The sequence below is a fragment of the Daucus carota genome, chromosome 1 (genome assembly GCF_001625215.2).
Source record: "Daucus carota subsp. sativus chromosome 1, DH1 v3.0, whole genome shotgun sequence".
Taxonomy (NCBI): Eukaryota; Viridiplantae; Streptophyta; class Magnoliopsida; order Apiales; family Apiaceae; genus Daucus; species Daucus carota.
In genome coordinates this window covers 43,450,129-43,468,274 of record NC_030381.2, presented here as the reverse complement: position 1 = coordinate 43,468,274, position 18,146 = coordinate 43,450,129, and the positions used below count along the sequence as shown (strand labels likewise).

Sequence of the window (18,146 nt, the reverse complement as noted above, 5' to 3'; positions counted from 1 at the left end):
ACTAAAATCTGATTCTCTAGGGTACCATAGTCCCAATGATGTGGTTCCCTTGAGATATCTGAATATCCTCTTTACTGCAATCAGATGAGGTTCTCTTGGATCTGCCTGAAATCTTGCACATAGACATGTGGCATACATAATGTCTGGTCTACTTGCAGTCAGATAAAGCAATGATCCAATCATTCCTCTATAGTTTGTGATATCCACTGATGCACCAGTATCTTTGTCTAGTTTTGTTGCTGTTGCCATAGGAGTAGTTGCAGCAGAACTGTCTTGCATACCAAATTTCTTTAAAAGATTTCTGGTATACTTGGCTTGATTTATAAAAATCCCATCTTCAGTCTGTTCAACTTGTAAACCCAGAAAATAACTGAGTTCTCCCATCATGCTCATTTGGTACCTAGACTGCATGAGCTTGGCAAATCTTTGACAGAGTTTAGCATTAGTGGAGCCAAAAATAATGTCATCAACATAGATTTGAACTAAAAGCAGATCATTGCCATGATTCAAATAAAACAGAGTTTTATCTATGGTACCTCTAGTAAATCCACTTTCAAGAAGAAATTGAGCTAGAGTTTCATACCATGCCCTTGGAGCCTGCTTTAGTCCATAAAGTGCTTTGTCCAACCTGTAGACATAGTCTGGATGTTGTGGATCCACAAAACCTGGAGGTTGTTCAACATATACCTCTTCATCCAGTTTCCCATTTAGAAAAGCACTTTTGACATCCATCTGAAATACTTTGAATTTCTTGTGAGCAGCATAGGCCAGAAAGATTCTGATTGCCTCCAATCTTGCAACTGGAGCAAATGTCTCATCATAATCAATACCTTCCTGTTGTGAATACCCTTTTGCCACAAGCCTTGCTTTATTTCTTGTAATGACACCCTCACTGTCAGTTTTGTTTCTGAACACCCATTTTGTACCAACTATGGATCTGTCTTTAGGTCTTGGTACTAGGGTCCATACTTTGTTCCTCTCAAACTCATTTAGCTCCTCTTGCATGGCTTGAATCCAGTCAGCATCTTGAAGAGCTTCCTCCACTTTCTTTGGTTCAGTTTGAGACAGAAAGCAATGATGTAAACACTCATTTGCTGTAGCTGTCCTTGTTTGCACACCTGCTTCTGGATTTCCAATTATTAAATCAGGTGTGTGAGATTTTGTCCACTTTCTAGCATGTGGAAGTTGACCATTTTCATCATTGGATCCTCCCCCTTGATCCATGCTCTCTTGATTCTGTTGATTATTCTCTGTAGCTCCCCCTGTATTTGTGCTATCAGAGTTTGAATCAGTATTCTCTGATGAGTTTGAGTCAGCATTCTCTGAGGAATCTTGGGTAGAGTCTGAAACATTCTGATGCTCCCCCTCAGCAAGTGCTCCATCATCATGAACTTGTAAATTTTCATCAGAGTTTGCTGTATCTTTTTCACAGTCAGAGTTTGACTGCTCATCAGAGTTTATTGAATCAGAGAATATTTCTTCATTTTCAAAATGCAGTTCTTCATGATCATCCATATCAGTTAAGCCCATGATTTTCTTGTCATCAAATGACACATGTATGGATTCCGTGATCACCTTGGTTCTTAGATTGTAGACTCTGAAGGCCTTTGTTATCAGAGGATAACCTACAAAGATGCCTTCATCAGCTTTTAGATCAAACTTGGTAAGCTGTTCTGGATGAGTCTTCAAGACAAAGCATTTGCACCCAAATATATGAAAATACTTCAGATTTGGCTTCTTTTTCTTCACCATCTCATATGGGGTCTTGCCATGCTTATTAATCAAGGTTGCATTTTGAGTGAAACAGGCTGTTTGAACAGCTTCTGCCCAGAAATAAGTAGGCAATTTAGCCTCATCAAGCATAGTTCTGGCAGCTTCTATAAGAGTCCTGTTTTTCCTTTCAACTACACCATTTTGCTGTGGTGTACCAGGTGCAGAGAATTGTTGCACTACACCTCTTTCTTTGCAGAACTCTTCCATTGTTGAATTTCTGAACTCAGTTCCATTATCACTTCTAATGATCTTCACTTTGTCTTCAGATCCATGGTTCAGTTGTGTCACATGATCCATCAGATGCAAGGCTGTTTCATCTTTAGAGTGAAGAAAATATACCCAAGTGTATCTGGTATATTCATCAACAATGACAAGAGCATATTTCTTCCTTGCAATGGATGGTACATTAACTGGTCCAAATAGATCAACATGTAGAAGATGATATGGTTTCTTTATTGAGAATTCAGTCTTACTCTTGAAGGATGTCTTTCTCTGCTTGGCCTTTTGACATGAATCACATAATCCATCAGATGTAAGTAGTGATTCAGGGAGTCCTCTCACAAGCTTTTTCTTTATAAGCTCATTTATGGAGTTGAAGTTTAGGTGTGAGAGCTTCTTATGCCACTTCCAACTTTCTTCTGCAGAGATCCTTGTAGACAAGCAGATTGCTTTTCCTTCAGAGTTTGTAGGCAAGTGGATTTCATAAATATTCCCATGTCTGTGAGCGATCACTGCCACTTTGCCTGTTGACTTGCTTACTATCTCACTGTGTTCTTCATAGAAATCAACATGATATCCTCTGTCACAGATTTGACTGACAGAGAGTAAATTGTGTTTTAGCCCTTGAACAAGAGCTACATTTGATATGATGACATTTCCAAGATTGATGTTGCCATATCCCAGAGTCCTTCCTATGTTGCCATCTCCATAAGAAACACTTGGGCCAGCCTTCTCCACAAACTCTGACAGCAGGGACTTATTTCCAGTCATGTGTCCTGAACATCCACTGTCCAAGACTAGAATATTCTTCCTGTTGCCCTGCAATCACAAAGACCACTAATTGTTAGTTTTAAGGACCCAGACTTGCTTGGATCCCTTGGCCTTATTAAGTTTGTTAGCTTTTGCAGCGGTATTATTATCAGAGTTTGAGCTAACAGACTTTGCAACAGAGTTTGTACTAGAAACAGATTTTGTACTTGCAGAGCTTTTATTAAACTTCTTCAAAGAAGGTTTCAATTGATAATAATCATAATACAAACTATGATATTCTTTGCAAGTATAAATAGAATGCCATAAACTACCACAATGAAAACATGGATCTTGTGGTTTATATCTAATACTACTTTTTCTAACTCCAGACTTTGTAGGTAAAGAGTTAATGTCCTTGTTCTTCCTGCAAAAATTAGCAAGATGATTAGTATTACCACAGTTATGGCATGTCTTCCTAGGTGCATTTGGAACAGGCATATAGTTATTACTCTTGTCTATTCCAATCTTGCCATTTCTGTTCTTCCTAGGCTCCTTGTTTTTGTCATCAGACTTTACTTCTTTAAGCTTGTGTTTAAGCTGTTTCTGAGTCATCAGTCCTATGTTAACCTGTTTGGGCTTATCAGATTTTAAATTTTTGTTAATCTCTGATTTTGGTCTACTCTGTTTAGACTTAGAGGATTCAACAACAAATTTGACAGGTTTAACCTTAGGTTTTTGAGTTTTAATAAACTCTGTTTTTGATGACTCAGCTTCTGAGTTATCAGTGTAACCTAGTCCCTTCTTCCAGTTTCCACTACCTAAGATATCCTGAGTAGTTTTGCCTGAATTAGTCCATGTTTTAATAATTTCCCTTTCCTTAGCAAGTTCTGATTGAAGAGATGCATACCTCTTTAATAATTCATCTTTGACAATGACAGCATCATCTCTTTCTTTCTGAACTTCCAACATCTGAACTAATTCTTTTTCTAGATAGTCATTCCTTTTCTTTACACTTAGAGTTTCAGATTTTAATCTTTCATTTTCTAAAGTCTGATCTCTAAAGCTGGTATGCAAAGTTTTAAGAAACAATCTTAACTCAGTTATATCTTCAGTATCAAAGGCAAGAGTAGAATGAGGTACCTTAGCAGGAGATTCAGAGTTGTTGTCAGTGTTTGCCATCAGAGCATAATTGACTTCTTCTTCTGAATCAGAAGTATCTGTCCAGTTTCCTTTCTTGGTGATAAAGGCCTTTTCTTTTTCCTTCTTGGCTTTCTTGCATTCAGATGCAAAGTGTCCCTTTTCACCACAGTTGAAACAGGTATACTTGTCAGCTTTTCCAGCTTTTCCTTCTTTGCCCTCATTCTTCTTAAAGTTCTTCTTGTCATAAACTCTGTCAGAGTTTCTGTCTTTCCTTGGAAAACTTTTGCCTTTGTTGAACTTTTTGTAGGCCAACTTCTTGAAGCTTTTCACCATCAATGCTGCTAACTGCATCATCTCATCATCACTTTCTTCAGAGTCTGAGGGAACATCAGAGTTTGAGTCATCAGAGTTTGATGACTCAATGTCAGACTTTGTGACATGAGCTTTTCCTTTGCTTTTAGCAGCTTCTTCTTGAACTTTCAGAGCAACAGACTTTGATTTTCCTCCATGACGTTTGCTCCTTTGCTCCATTTCAAGTTCATGAGTCTTCAGTCTTCCATAAACATCATCAAGAGACATTTCTCCAAGATCAAGATTGTCTCTTATTGTGGTGACTTTCAAATCCCATTTTTCAGGAAGAGCCAGAAGGAATTTGAGATTTGAGTCTTCAAGATCATATTCCTTGTCCACCAGAGATAAGTCATTCAACAGTTTGACAAATCTGTCATACAGATCTGTCAGAGACTCACCAGATTTTGAGTCAAAGTGCTCATACTCCTGTGTAAGGATTGTTTTTCTGTTTTTCTTAATGGCCTGAGTTCCTTGACATCTGGTTTCCAGAGCATCCCAGATTTGTTTAGCAGTTTTGCACCCAATTACCCTATTAGACATTGCATTGTCAAGGGCACTGTGCAAAAGGTGTTTCACCTTTGAGTCTTTACTAATTGACAGGATGTCCTCAGGGGTATAATCTTTCTTTTCTTTTGGAACCATCTTCTGAGGTTCATCAGCAAGCCCAACAGAGAGCTTGGTGGGCATATGTGGTCCATCAAAGATCCTGTCAAGATATTCTGGATCAACAGAGTCTAAGAATATTATCATTCTCTCTTTCCAGACTGGATATTCAGATGCCTTAAGGATTGGAACTCTAAAGGATGAAGCTTGTGATTTTTCAGACATGATTGTGTTTAAGATCTCACTGTAGTAATCTTAACAGAGCTGGCTCTGATACCACTTGTTAGGTCCTATAAATTCACTATATAATCTGATATAGTGATCACAATCTGTAACACAGTAAGACAATATAAGAGCTTGAAAGCAGTAAACTCTTATTCACAAAGCTTGAATGGTTACAAAAACTCTCTCAGTGACTTATAATGTATCACTAAGAGCTGCTAGGGTTCTGTAAAATATACTCGATAACTCAACTCATATAGAGTAACCCTAATCTGTGTTTATATAGACACAGTTACAAAATCAATCTCTGATTTGATATCCTATAAATCAGCTATGAATTCTATCAATCAAAGATTGCTCCAGTTTTCTGTTTAGTTTCCATAGTCAGCAAATCACTCCTCCGCTTCTATCCTTCCTTGAAGTATATCCGCTTCTGAGCTTTTTCCACGTGTAAACTCTGTCGAGTCTTGACTATGTAAACTCTGATCAGACTTTATCAAACTCTGTCAGACTTTATCAAACTCTGTCAGACTTTACTAAACTCTGATCAGCTTCCATATTAAACTCTGATGATTCCTGTTCTAAAACAAACTTTAAGAACATTAGTAATCATCAATTATATCTAACATACTTAAAGTAAAAAAATGGATATAAATGAGAAATGAACAAGTTAATAAAGTATTTGTAAAAGAAATAAAAACTCTGAAGTTAACATTCTAGACTTTTTAAAAGTATTTCTACTCATTTATACCAACCGGTCAATAAAAGCATACGCAAAAAATATAAATTAACAGGCGCATAAATGACATGGAGTTCGTTAGGCAGTATGTAAGAAACAAAAATACTCCATTTGTTAGGCACCTTTGGCGCACGTCTGCACCAACGAGCTGCCCATGTGTTGTCCAAATAACAATAATAATAAAATCCGAAGAAGCAATTGTTGCAATTAAATTCTGCCATGTTACACAAGCGCAAAAACACCACGAGTTGACCTTAACAGAATAAAAAGAAACTAGTGTACAACAAATAATCTTAAACAACCAGTTAACACGTTCACAACATGTTAATCTGCTCGCAACACTCACATAATGCTGCAATTATTTGGATTCTCATCACTGAAGTATTCAGTGATATTGATCGTCACCGGCGGCGGCATTGCCGGACCGTAGCTCATGGCTGCTGCCTGTGGCCTCCCCTGCATTGCCGGATGGTACATTCCGCTTCCATGCAGCGCCGCCGCCTGCTGTTGATTCATCATCATTGCCGCCAACTGCTGTTGCTGCTGCTGATTGTACTGGTTCCAAGCCTGGCCCATGTTCTGGTAGTATCCTGCACCTGCAGGAAGCCCATGAACTGCTGGAACATTTCCCATTTGGCCCATTGGACCCATATTCATATTCTGGCCCATCTGATTAATTCCCATTTGACCCACTTGACCCATCTGACCCCTTTGATTATGATTACTCATCCGGCCCATCTGATCAAGGCCCATTAGGTTAGTATGGGCCGAGCTATCACCACCCATCAGATTGATTGGATAATCTCCAATCTGACCCATGTGGCCCACATTCCTACCACCTGAACCACCATTATGACCCTTTCTAGACTTATTGAAGCTACTCTCATTTATTGCTTCATTATTTATCATATGATCCCAGCTACCAAGACTGTGCCCACCTTCCCCAGCTCCATCACCATTATTATCCCCTTTCTTTTTACCCTTACCATTCTTTTTTACCCCTCCTTTTAACCCCCCACTCTTGTTATTTTTCACCCCTCCACTATCTTTGCTCCCTTTTTTACCAACACTCTTGATTGTACTTCCCTTGTGGCTACCTTTTCCTCCATGGCATCCACCTTTTTTGCTCTCTTTGCAGCACTTTTTCTCATCAGATTTTCTAAACAGCCCTTTAAGTGATGAAGTAAACTTAGACACACTTTTCTCTTTTCCACCTTTGTTATTTTTACCATCATTTTTCCCACCACTCTTGCCCTTCACTTTTAAACCTCCTTTTTTACCATTCTTTGGGCCAAGAGCTCCATGGCCATTACACATAAATGGCTTCATTTTAATGTTCAAACTATTCTTATGATGATGGTGACCATCAAAGATTTCATCTTCAAACTCACCACCATCATCATCATCATAAGACTCACTATCATCATAAAATTCATCATCATCAAAAGGCATATTAAACTTAGCTGGTTTCTGAGGCAAGTTGAGATTTCCATGCCCTTTCATTTGCTTCACATTGTTCTGTTGATTTTTTCCACCCTTCTGAGACTTGTTGCTTTTGCCACCTTTCCCATTGCTTGGCACTTGCATGTTGTGAAACAAATTAAGATTATTCATCATGTTATTTGTAAGCTTCTGTCCTCCCCATAGCTCTGCATGTTTTCCACCCTTTTCTAGCTCCTTGAGTATCGTCAGAGGATCCACATTTCCTATCACACTCACCTTCCCTTGTTCTGGATTTATGGTTATAGAACACACTCCTAACAACATCCAAAATGCCAAAATTATACACACTGGCCAAGATACAAAAGATCAACAGCTAATCTAACAAAAAAGAATTAGAAAAACATACCATCAATTTTCTGCAATATTTTTTTGACCTTATTTTTGCATCCATCACAATGTATATTGACTTTAAGAACACAGCTCTGCAAGAAAGTAAGAAACAAGATGAATAAACAACATAAAGATTTAGAATAACAATTCTTGGTAAAGACATAAGGTGAAAGAAATGACCTGCATCTTCATGAAATCTTGCTTGCTCATTGTTGTGGAGCAAATGGAAATGTAGCAGCTGAAAAAAGTGAGGGAGTAGACAACACTGGTAAGTAGAATAAATAGGAGGAAGTGTGTGTAGGGTTTTAGATGAGGAGTGTGTTTCGTGTATGGGGAGAATGTAGCATTTGAGGAAGCAACAAGACCTGCATTTAACTTGCCTAAAGAATTCACAAAAGGTGCATTTAATAATTCTAAGAAAAGAGGTACTCTTGACTCTTATTTTTGTAGTATCGGCTCTTTATTTGACAAAATACGACATGTAAATTTTCATAAATTTTGGAAATTGATTGTACATGTGCACAAAGCTCTCGATACTTGGGAGTCTCGGAATAACGATATGATGTACATTAAAAACTTAGGATTAAACTGTATATCATTTTATTTCACTGAACATGTGCTACTAACATACATATATCAAATTATGGTAAACTGTAGAACGAATGAGACAGTTTTTCTTTGACAGAGATATAGTAAGAAAAAACAAGACATGAAAAAGGGGGAAATAGTGAAATTTATAAAAAGGAGATAGATACTACCTTCACATCAACCTCTCAGTTTTGAAAATATTGATTGGATTAGACCCTGCACACAACTATTTCATCCTGTAAATTTAATATTTCCATATATGTGATTCTATACTTTTACCCAAAAATATAGACCTCCCTCTATTTTTGTATAACTACAGTAACACTCACTTTCATTGTGAACTTTGATGGGCTTTTTAGTTAGCAACTTGCTCATCACCCACATTTCCTGCATTATCATTATTACTCCTTCAATTCTGGTTTTTCTGGGCTTATATGTTATCCAGCTAATATTCTCAGCTTGACCCATTACATTTTTCTTGGGCCTCGTTTTCTACACTCATTTATGGAAACTGGTCCTCACTCCTGAGGCTTGAGTGCCTTACACAGTTACACCCATTGGACAGACACTCCAGTCTCCACACAGAGGGGATATAAAAAAACTGAGCTCATGGCATATGAGGAGCCATAAATACCACCATTGTTCTAAGAGTCAGGTCATAATTAATCACCATTTAATCTCTGATTTGTAATTTATTAAATTGATTAAAGTTCTGATTATTCAATTAATCATCCGATTAATATCTAAGCAATCGAATTAATCTCCGATTAATCTTTGTTCCATGTCTTCGTTGAATAAGTATGATTTCTGTTTTTTTACAACAATGAATAACACCTATTGTTCATTCTATATATGTATGGTACCAAGGCCAAAATAATTTTTTGTATAACTTGAAAATCATAGAACCTTTTTCGCCTTATTACCAAATATCGAGTTCGACTCAGAAATCCGGACCATTGCTTTTAAAGTTGGCAGAGCAAATGTCAAACGAAAACCACCTAACGAGACATGCAATTTCAAGCAATGAGAGAATTTTTAGCACAAATGCATGTGCTGTAGAGCAAGTTATGCATTTAGAAGAAAATTTTTGAACACAATCCATACCCTATGGAGACTCCATACAATAGCTTACTACATGTCCAAAAAACAGAGACGACAATAGAGGCCAGAGAATAAAGGGCCACAAACTAAAGAAGGGAATATAGGCAAACCTTTCCAAGCAAAAACTCTATCCTTTCTCACCTTATCAGGACCACACTGCAAGTCTCTTGGTCTCAACCTGTAATCAGGGGCACCCAATTCACTCTCAAGATAAACAAAATATGGATTTTCCTAATATCAGCTTGAATTCTTGAATAATAAAAAATAAAATTACTATTTATCCAGGCACTACAAGTTTGCGGAACCTCTGACAGTCAAGCTAATGAATAGGACAAGACAACAATTTGCAACATGTAATGGAAGCTTCATTAATAGAATTGGTACAGAGCACAACTGGTTTCAAGATGAAGCATTCTGGATGAGTATATATGAATTATGATGCAGAAGCTTCCAATATTTTACATGTAGCAAGACAAAGACCATTCCCAAAAAATATACAACACAAAAGACAGAATGAAGTACATGTGACCCGTTAGTATTCACGAGACACCAAGATGATCATGTGGCTACACTAGCAATCTTACCTCTTATTAAGGCAAGTACAAGCTTCTCAACTCTGAGTATTTTACGCATTGCCAAAAAGACTCATTTTTCTTTCTTTTCTTGCTTACTCTCGTGTATCGTGCTCATGGATACTGACGGCACTGCTACAGCTGCGTCCGAGACGCCACAGCTTGCAGCACACAGTCACCACCATGATATTCTCCCTTCCACTACCATTCTTCTTGTTGTAATGCCGATTACAATAATCATCTTACTCCTTGCGATATTATTTATAACAGTCATGCTCCGACGGATGAGACCTGCAAAAGAGAACGACAGTTTGAATAGTAGCCCCGAGCATGGAAATTGCATATTCGTTCCTCATAGAAATGCAGCTCTTTCTACTCCAGGTAATTACTATGCATAATTAGAACTGTATAGTTAAGAAAGTGTAAGTGTGTGTGTGTGATATTTTCAGATTTTGATCTGACATGGAATTGCCGCAGATGTAAAAGGAGGGTGTTTGTATGGAGTAAATTCAAGCAGATTTCCTCCACCAAAAGTTAAAGGCATACAAGTTTTCACATACAAGGACCTTGAAGTGGCCACGGAGAACTTTAGCGAAACTAATGTCATTGGGAATGGAGGATTTGGAGTGGTTTACAAAGGAATATTGAGTGATGGAAATATGGCGGCAGTGAAGATGTTGCATAGGGAAGGGAAACAAGGGGAGAGAGCTTTCCGTCAAGAGGTTAGAGAACTCATATGTATTCTTGTCCGTATGTTAGACCAATCAAAGACCTTCTGCATTGATATACTAACAAGTTCCTTTATTTATGAAGTGTATGCAAACACTATTTTCTTTCAGTTAGTAAAACAGAGCACAGTCAATTAAAATTTTCCGATAGTTAGTAGCTATAGCTTCTACTTAATGTGAAAAGAAACAATGACAAAGAATTACAGGATGCAGATGTACGGTTTAGTTATTAATTTCACCCCCCTGGACAACTAAAGCTTAATCACACTTAGATATATGCTGCATTCTTCAGGTATTAACTTAGATCCTTCTATGGTTTGTAATATGCATTGAGATATAGGTCATATTAAGTGTCAGGAATATATGTTCATTTATTATATGTTCTGCACTCTGCAGTCATCCTTGCATATACAGAGTCCTAAATAACAAAGCACATGGCTGTAGAGAAATAGGACAAAAAGAAATTTATTGTTAATTTGTCACTGTTTCTTTTATGGGTGATTTATCTACTTTGCCCTGTGGCAGGTGGATTTACTAAGCACCTTGCACTCTCCATACCTGATGGAGCTGCTAGGCTACTGTGCAGACCAGCACCACCGTCTCTTAATTTTTGAATTCATGCCCAATGGTACTCTTCAGCAGCACCTCCACACTCCCAATAATCGAGCTCAACCATTGAACTGGGGAACCCGATTAAGAATAGCACTGGACTGTGCCAGAGCTCTTGAGTTTCTCCACGAACATACAACACCATCTGTAATCCACCGTGATTTCAAATGCAGTAACATCCTCCTGGATCAAAATTTTAGAGCTAAAGTTTCTGATTTTGGATTGGCTAAGATAGGGTCTGATAAGATCAACGGACAGATTTCTACACGCGTGATGGGGACCACTGGATATTTGGCACCAGAGTTAGTATTCCATTATCTGTTACATCTCCCTTTCCACAACTATCCTAAATCAATTTATATATACAGTTTTCCACCCAACCTGGCTGAGGACATTAGGCTGAAAGTTTCACCTTGCCATTTCCCCATTGTTTTATCAAACATATGTTTAACTGATAAGACTAACCACATATTTTGGACTAATAATCCCTCAAAACAACTCGGTTATCATCAACGAATATCCAAAGAACTCTTTAGTCCTTTAAGCTTAAGCTTGTCAACAATAATGGGGTATAATTTCAAAATGCAGGTATGCTTCAACAGGCAGGCTAACAACAAAGTCAGATGTATACAGTTATGGGGTGGTTCTGCTAGAGCTGTTAACAGGCCGTGTTCCGGTTGATACCAAGCGGCCTTCTGGAGAACACGTTCTCGTCTCTTGGGTGTGTGTTACACTAAACATTTCTAAGTCTTTAAAATACATTAAAGTATCAACTGTCAGAATTTATGTCGTCTACAGACTACAGGTGCTTTTAAATATAGATAATATCATGTCTCTATATAATCTCTATGAATGAACAATCATATATTGCAACCTGCTGATAAACTGTATCTATTATCACTCCCCCATAAGTCATAATACTATATATACAGTCACAATTTTCGTAGTTATTACTTACTGATATATATGTTATATAGATAGAAACACCACCCATGCATTCAGATAAAATGGCACCTTCCCAATTTTATGTTAATTTTCTGAACAAGAAAGAAAGCTATAAGTTTCCAAATCTTAAAACCAATCTTGTGTCCATATACTGGTAGGCTCTTCCGAGATTAACTTGCAGAGAAAAGCTAGCAAAAATGGTCGACCCGGCTCTACAGGGACAGTATTACAAAAAGGATTTAATTCAGGTCAGTCAAATTTCCATTGCTATATTATAAAATAGTAAAAGTACATACTTGTAATGATTGCTCTATGGTCATATACAGATAGCTGCAATTGCGGCCATGTGCGTGCAGACTGAAGCTGATTATCGTCCTCTAATGACAGATGTTGTGCAGTCATTGATACCTTTAGTTAAGAATCTATCTTCTTCCTGTCCTTCCAATTCTTCTAGATCAAACCAAAGAGTAAGCCCCAGGTCCTAGGGCTGTCACAAACTTGTGCTTGATAATCTGGTTCTCATTCCATCTGCATCATCAATTAGAGAAATTCTAAGGCGCGTCTGAACCTATAAGAAGGCGACTTATGAATTCAGGACTAAATTCAGAAGGGGCATTACCAGACTACTGCAATAACTGAGATATATAATACTTCTGGCATTAGTTTGAACAATTTCAAGCATTGTATTTGTTTTGAGAAAAAAATAATATCTAAAATAATGGTGCAGCTACCAGTCTGTTGGCAAGAAAAATATAAAGTGGGCAAGTGTAATGGTCCAACTGTAAATCATAAGGCACCTCAGCAACATACATATCACTAGACATCTGATAGGCATTCAGGCGACAAAATGATTTAAAATTAGCAGCAGATGAAAAAAGTTGAACTACTTTACTATATGCTTGAGGTGAGCGGCAGATCCAGAACTTATATTCATGGTGGACAGTGTTCAAACTACGGGTTTAGGCCGAATTACTTGTAAAACAGTTAATCTACCCTTCCAAGATATAGACATTTACTAAGTGCATTGAATAAAACATATTATGTATTATGTTTTAAGGGGTAAGAGGTATGCGTAAAAGAAAGTTGATGGTGAATTGAGTAGGTGCTATTGGCTATAAAATTGCTGAGATATATCTTCATCTTGACTGGTACAATGGATATGAAGTTACTTGAATAGCAAAGATGCTACCTAGGCAATATACCAATCACCAAAACCATTGAAAAATTCAGTATAAAAGATCAGTAAAATTGCAATAATTAAAAATCTTTCAAGGACAAAAATGCCTCTGTGTAAAAAATATTTTAGTTAAAGTAACTGGCAGGACAGAATCAAAAGCCCAACACAAGTGTAAGAAAGGTTCGACTAAGTACCTTATCATCCTTTAGAATTTGGTAATTTTTCGAGCCTTCTTTGGTAGCGGATGTATTTCTATACACATTCTCAAGATCATTTCCTCTAGGACAGATCAAGGCTTTTATTTCCTGAAATACCTCACTAGCTTTATCTACCTTTCCTTGACCTATAATAACTATCAATCAGAATACTCTAAGAGATAAAATCAAGTGAATTTTTCTTTCTGAACAAATATTAGCATCATCAATGCGAAGCGCCTTGCAGCATCCATCAATTAGAAATGTATAAGTAACAGCTAAGGAAACATGAACTCTTTGCAACATTTATGTGAAGATCGTATAAGATTCTTTCATGTCTTCAGATCTGCAGAACCCAGATATAACTGATGTGTAAGTAACCTTGTCCGACTCCATGCTCTTTATAATCATTTTGCTCAGTGGTTTGCAAGCTTCATTAAAGAATTATAGTATTATACAGCTTAAGCATTAAAGAAATAAACATTAATTATTTTGCCGGTTCACCTTTGCAAAAGCCCGCACTGTAGGTTCACTGCAGTACCTCTGAATAATAGATTTGCAAGTCAGCAAATCAGCCAACATACCTATGTCTTTAGTAATTTAAAGAAAGTAAACAGTAGCTCTACAGAACAACCTTGCAAGTATCCTCCATCAGACTCCTGAATCCTGATAGCAGTCATGTTATTATCATGCATCTCCTACATAATTACAGAATGCTGGTCAGATTGATCACCAGAAGTATCAGGGTTGTAGAATATATCTGCGGAAGTACATATCTACATGTCAAAATGTGCAAAGGGATACATGCAGTGCATCGTAGCTTAGAAGTGATGGTTTTACCTGTTGGATTCCATTATAACAGCAATACAACTGTACGCACTAAGAGGCTGGTTTTTCCATCTCATCATGCGTAGGTAATCTATTGCAAGTTCAGTAACTCCAGCTCTACAAAGTCATAACAGTAAGTATATGCACAAGGTGCAGGTCTGGAGCTCCTTTCATCAAACCGAACATAAAAGATAGTCCACTCTGTTTGCGAAAGCCAAACACTAAAGAAAGCCTTGGTCCTTGGTCTGCACAAATACATTAACCTCAATTTCAGGCATGGAATTCGATGCAAAAATCTAAATAAGTACATTACCGTAAAATTTAAATTGGCAACACTACTAGACTACTAGTATAGTAGTATCAAATAAATAAATTAACAAACAAGAAAATATAAAGTATGAATCTGGATAAAAGTTGCCAATGTCTTATACACTTCCCTTGGCATTCCAGCTAAAGCAAATACATGTAAAATATTCCATGATCTATATAAACAATGTACTTTCTCACAGCATTTGAAAAACAAAGGTCTCGTGCCTTGATAATCTATTCTTGTAATCGCAACAGGCATTGTATCAGACACATGACCAGCATTCACTATAATGCAGTCAGAAAGCACGATCGACACATTTTGGAGAATACCCAGTACAGAATTTACAATGCACGACAAATTTGTAGGAAAAGGGACATACCCTTGAAGAATAAGTTGCATATATCGGCACCCGAAAATCCAAATCGATCATCTAGGTCATCAAACTTCAATCCAAATTATCTTTTACATAATTATATTATGGAGTAATACAATTTGAATCAAGTTTTATGCTCTACATAAATATATTTGAATATTGGAGTGATATTATAATTTTTTCGATTTACTCATAAATAATAGTATGATATCTCTCATTATCCGAATTTATATATTTTTTTTTATTTATAAGTAGTCTTAAATGTAATCGTCAATTTTGACGATAAAAAAAAAATTATAATCATCAATTAATTATTAATATTTCTCAACTTTGACAAACATTAAGATTTTTAAGATTATTGTTCCGTTTATGCGGTATATTGGAAAACATTTTGTCCTTCGGGTTATAAAAGTAACTGTTAAATCTTTTTTATTACAATTTTTGTTGAACAAAATCTGTTGTTGGAGGATGTTTACAAATATTGTAGAATATTCCAATATTTTTGTATACTGCATAGAACTTGCCCCAATTTATTAAATCATATAATCTTAAATTTAATGCTTAATTATTATTAACTATTTATATTATATTTAATAAATTAATTAAATTAAAAAAGAAACAACTAATTTTTTGAATAAATTAACATATAAAATATATTGAGGCATACTAATTTGCGAAGTAGTATTTTTCCCACAAATACTCAATTAATGCATCTATGAGTGTAATATGAGCTTTTTTGTTTTTCTATGTCGGCTGAAAAAATATTTGGAAATACTTTATTTAATTGGAATCATCTCAATTTTTGAATTCGGTACTTTGAATCGTTCTTTAATTGACGAACTTAAATCACGTTTATCTTTAATTATCATGCTGTGTATAATAATTCATGTAGTTATGAAATACTCCCTCCGCCCCCCTGAATTGTATACATTGGGGGACGGGGACGCGGCACGGACTTTAATGCTCCTGTAAAGTATAGTTGTGTAATTTATTTTTAAAATTTTTTTTTTCTAAATTAAAGTTTGGATGTTCTATTTTTATTCAGAAAAAGAAAATCTGAAAAATAAGTAATGGAACTATATTTTATAAGAGCATTGAAATGCGTGTCGAACAGTTAAAAAGAAACGTATACAATTAAATGGGACAGAGGGAGTATATTTTACCTGTGATGGCTCGGCAACAATTGCAATACATAATTTAAGTACTCTAAAAACACGTTCAACATTTTTCAACATGTCTTCTATTTCATTGCATATAATCTTTTCGTTCCACCATGTGAATAACGAATAGTTTATACAGAGTGTGATATAGAAATAACAAATAATTATTTTATAATAAATGCTACACCTAATAAAAAAATAGTTCGTACTTAAAATATACAATATATATATATATATATATATATATATATATATAGGGGCTTACTCCACTAGAAACTAAATTAGCCTAGAAACTAGAAACTAGTATCTGACCAATTTTTTATCACTTATTTTAACTGCAAATATCACTCGTTTGTACATCACAAATCACTATTTCCTATACAAGAAATCTCAGAAATATAGATATATAAATATACATATATACAACATATATCATCATCATCTTCACTCATAACACATTGATGAACCTCCGGGCATCATTATAAACTCATTCCACCGCTACCGCGGTCACCTATATCCACGATTAACCTACCACCGCTTGTCACCATAACTTGCAATTACTAGTAATTATTTACCACCACCACACACCTCATCTCATCATTTTTTTTACCATCATAGACCTCCTACAACTATAAATGATCATCAATAATCGATAACCAATAGTAAACATAAGTATACTTTCTCAATTATCAACAATAAAAATCGCTAATTTAACTGCATAAAATAGTGATAAATAGCGTATAAACGAGTGATATTTGTAGTTATAAACAGTGATCGTGGGAGTGGTTTCTAGTTTCTAGAATAACATTAGTTTCTATTTGATCACTTGCCTATATATATATATATATATAGGCTCATGATCAAATAGAAACCACTTTTAAAATAAAAACTAGAAACCAATACAAGTTAGTGATATTCTCAGTACAATTTAGTGATATTCTCTTTAGGATTTAGTGATCTGTGTTGTAAGAATTAGTGAAAAGTTGTAGAAACCGCTCAGAATCTTCATATATGTTCCAAAAACTGCTCAAATCTCCAGATCTGTTCACGTTTTCGATTCAGATGGTGGTGACGGTGGTGGAGATGGTGGAGGTGAAGGTGGAGATGGAGGAAGGATGATTGTAGCGAAGGTGTGGGCGGCTTGAAGTAGGGGGTTGGAGCGTTGTCGGAATAGTGGTGGCTCCGCCGCGTTTTGAAGTTGAGCCGAGGTGGAGAAAGAAGTATGGGGGCTGAAGGAGGTTGAAGCAGCAACCAAGATGGGGTTGGTGAAGATGGAGTGGAGATTGTGTTGTTAGAAAAATAATGGAGGTAGAGGTGGAGATGAAGGGGGCGGGCGGCATAGAGGTGGTAGTGGTTATGGAGGTGGTGGCAGTGGCGGATGTGGAGGTGGGGTTGGTGAAGATGGAGGTGGGGGTTGGTGAAGATGGAGGTGGAGATGGGGTTGTTTAAAAATTTAGTGGTATTTGCTTTAGGATTTAGTGATATTTCAGTTTGGTTTTTAGTTTCTAGAATAAGGAGGTTTCTATTGGAGTATGACTCTCTCTATATATATATATAAAATAACAACATGTTTAAAGTAGATATAAAATCTCCAAAATAGTATATGCCAAACTAATCTGAAAATATAAACTCAATTTTGAATGAAAAGACGATAATACACAACCAAGAAAATTTTATTTTCCAACCGTGATCTTGATTTAAAACAGAAAAATTAGGCACCTAGACTTATAAACCACCTCACATCCCATCACAAAACACAATTTTTAATGTAATGACAGGTTGAATTTTCCATAAATCGCACGTACGGTGTCGATTACGATTTTCATTAATCTAGCATCATTATAACAATTGTATATAAAACCATTCTATTATTAAAATATGTCTATATTTCATTATTGATATACTTACATTTTTGTTTATAATTTTTTAGT

The 18,146-nt window shown here is 36.2% G+C and overlaps 2 protein-coding genes and 1 long non-coding RNA gene across 5 annotated transcripts; 1 reads left to right on the top strand and 2 right to left on the bottom strand.

The window, feature by feature from the left end:
• Positions 1-5,267: 5,267 nt before the first annotated feature.
• On the bottom strand, positions 5,268-8,071 carry LOC108205439 (heavy metal-associated isoprenylated plant protein 34). 2 transcript variants are annotated; one of them, XM_064085297.1, is made up of 4 exons: positions 7,811-8,071; positions 7,647-7,722; positions 6,144-7,554; positions 5,268-5,634 (listed from the first exon to the last, which is right to left on the bottom strand). In XM_064085297.1, exons 1-4 carry the CDS (start codon positions 7,838-7,840, stop codon positions 5,595-5,597), a joined length of 1,557 nt encoding a protein of 518 aa, XP_063941367.1. In that variant the 5' UTR covers positions 7,841-8,071; the 3' UTR covers positions 5,268-5,594. The 2 variants fall into 2 exon arrangements, with proteins under 2 accessions (XP_063941367.1, XP_017230887.1); XM_017375398.2 differs by having other exon boundaries at positions 5,268-5,639; positions 7,811-8,070.
• Positions 8,072-9,773: 1,702 nt separating this feature from the next.
• On the top strand, positions 9,774-12,742 carry LOC108205440 (probable serine/threonine-protein kinase PBL7). Of its 2 annotated transcripts, XM_017375401.2 has the most exons (7): positions 9,774-9,914; positions 10,162-10,272; positions 10,369-10,613; positions 11,145-11,530; positions 11,817-11,949; positions 12,332-12,421; positions 12,500-12,742. In XM_017375401.2, the coding sequence occupies exons 2-7, from the start codon at positions 10,164-10,166 to the stop codon at positions 12,656-12,658; spliced, it is 1,122 nt and encodes a 373-aa protein (XP_017230890.1). In that variant the 5' UTR covers positions 9,774-9,914; positions 10,162-10,163; the 3' UTR covers positions 12,659-12,742. The 2 variants fall into 2 exon arrangements, with proteins under 2 accessions (XP_017230890.1, XP_017230889.1); XM_017375400.2 differs by lacking the exon at positions 9,774-9,914 and having other exon boundaries at positions 10,008-10,272.
• Positions 10,044-15,089, bottom strand: LOC135149572 (uncharacterized). Its single transcript, XR_010287867.1, has 5 exons — positions 15,062-15,089; positions 14,385-14,617; positions 13,545-14,242; positions 12,470-12,701; positions 10,044-10,182 (listed from the first exon to the last, which is right to left on the bottom strand). It is a non-coding gene; the product is annotated as an uncharacterized LOC135149572 (long non-coding RNA).
• Between the last annotated feature and the right edge of the window lie 3,057 nt (positions 15,090-18,146).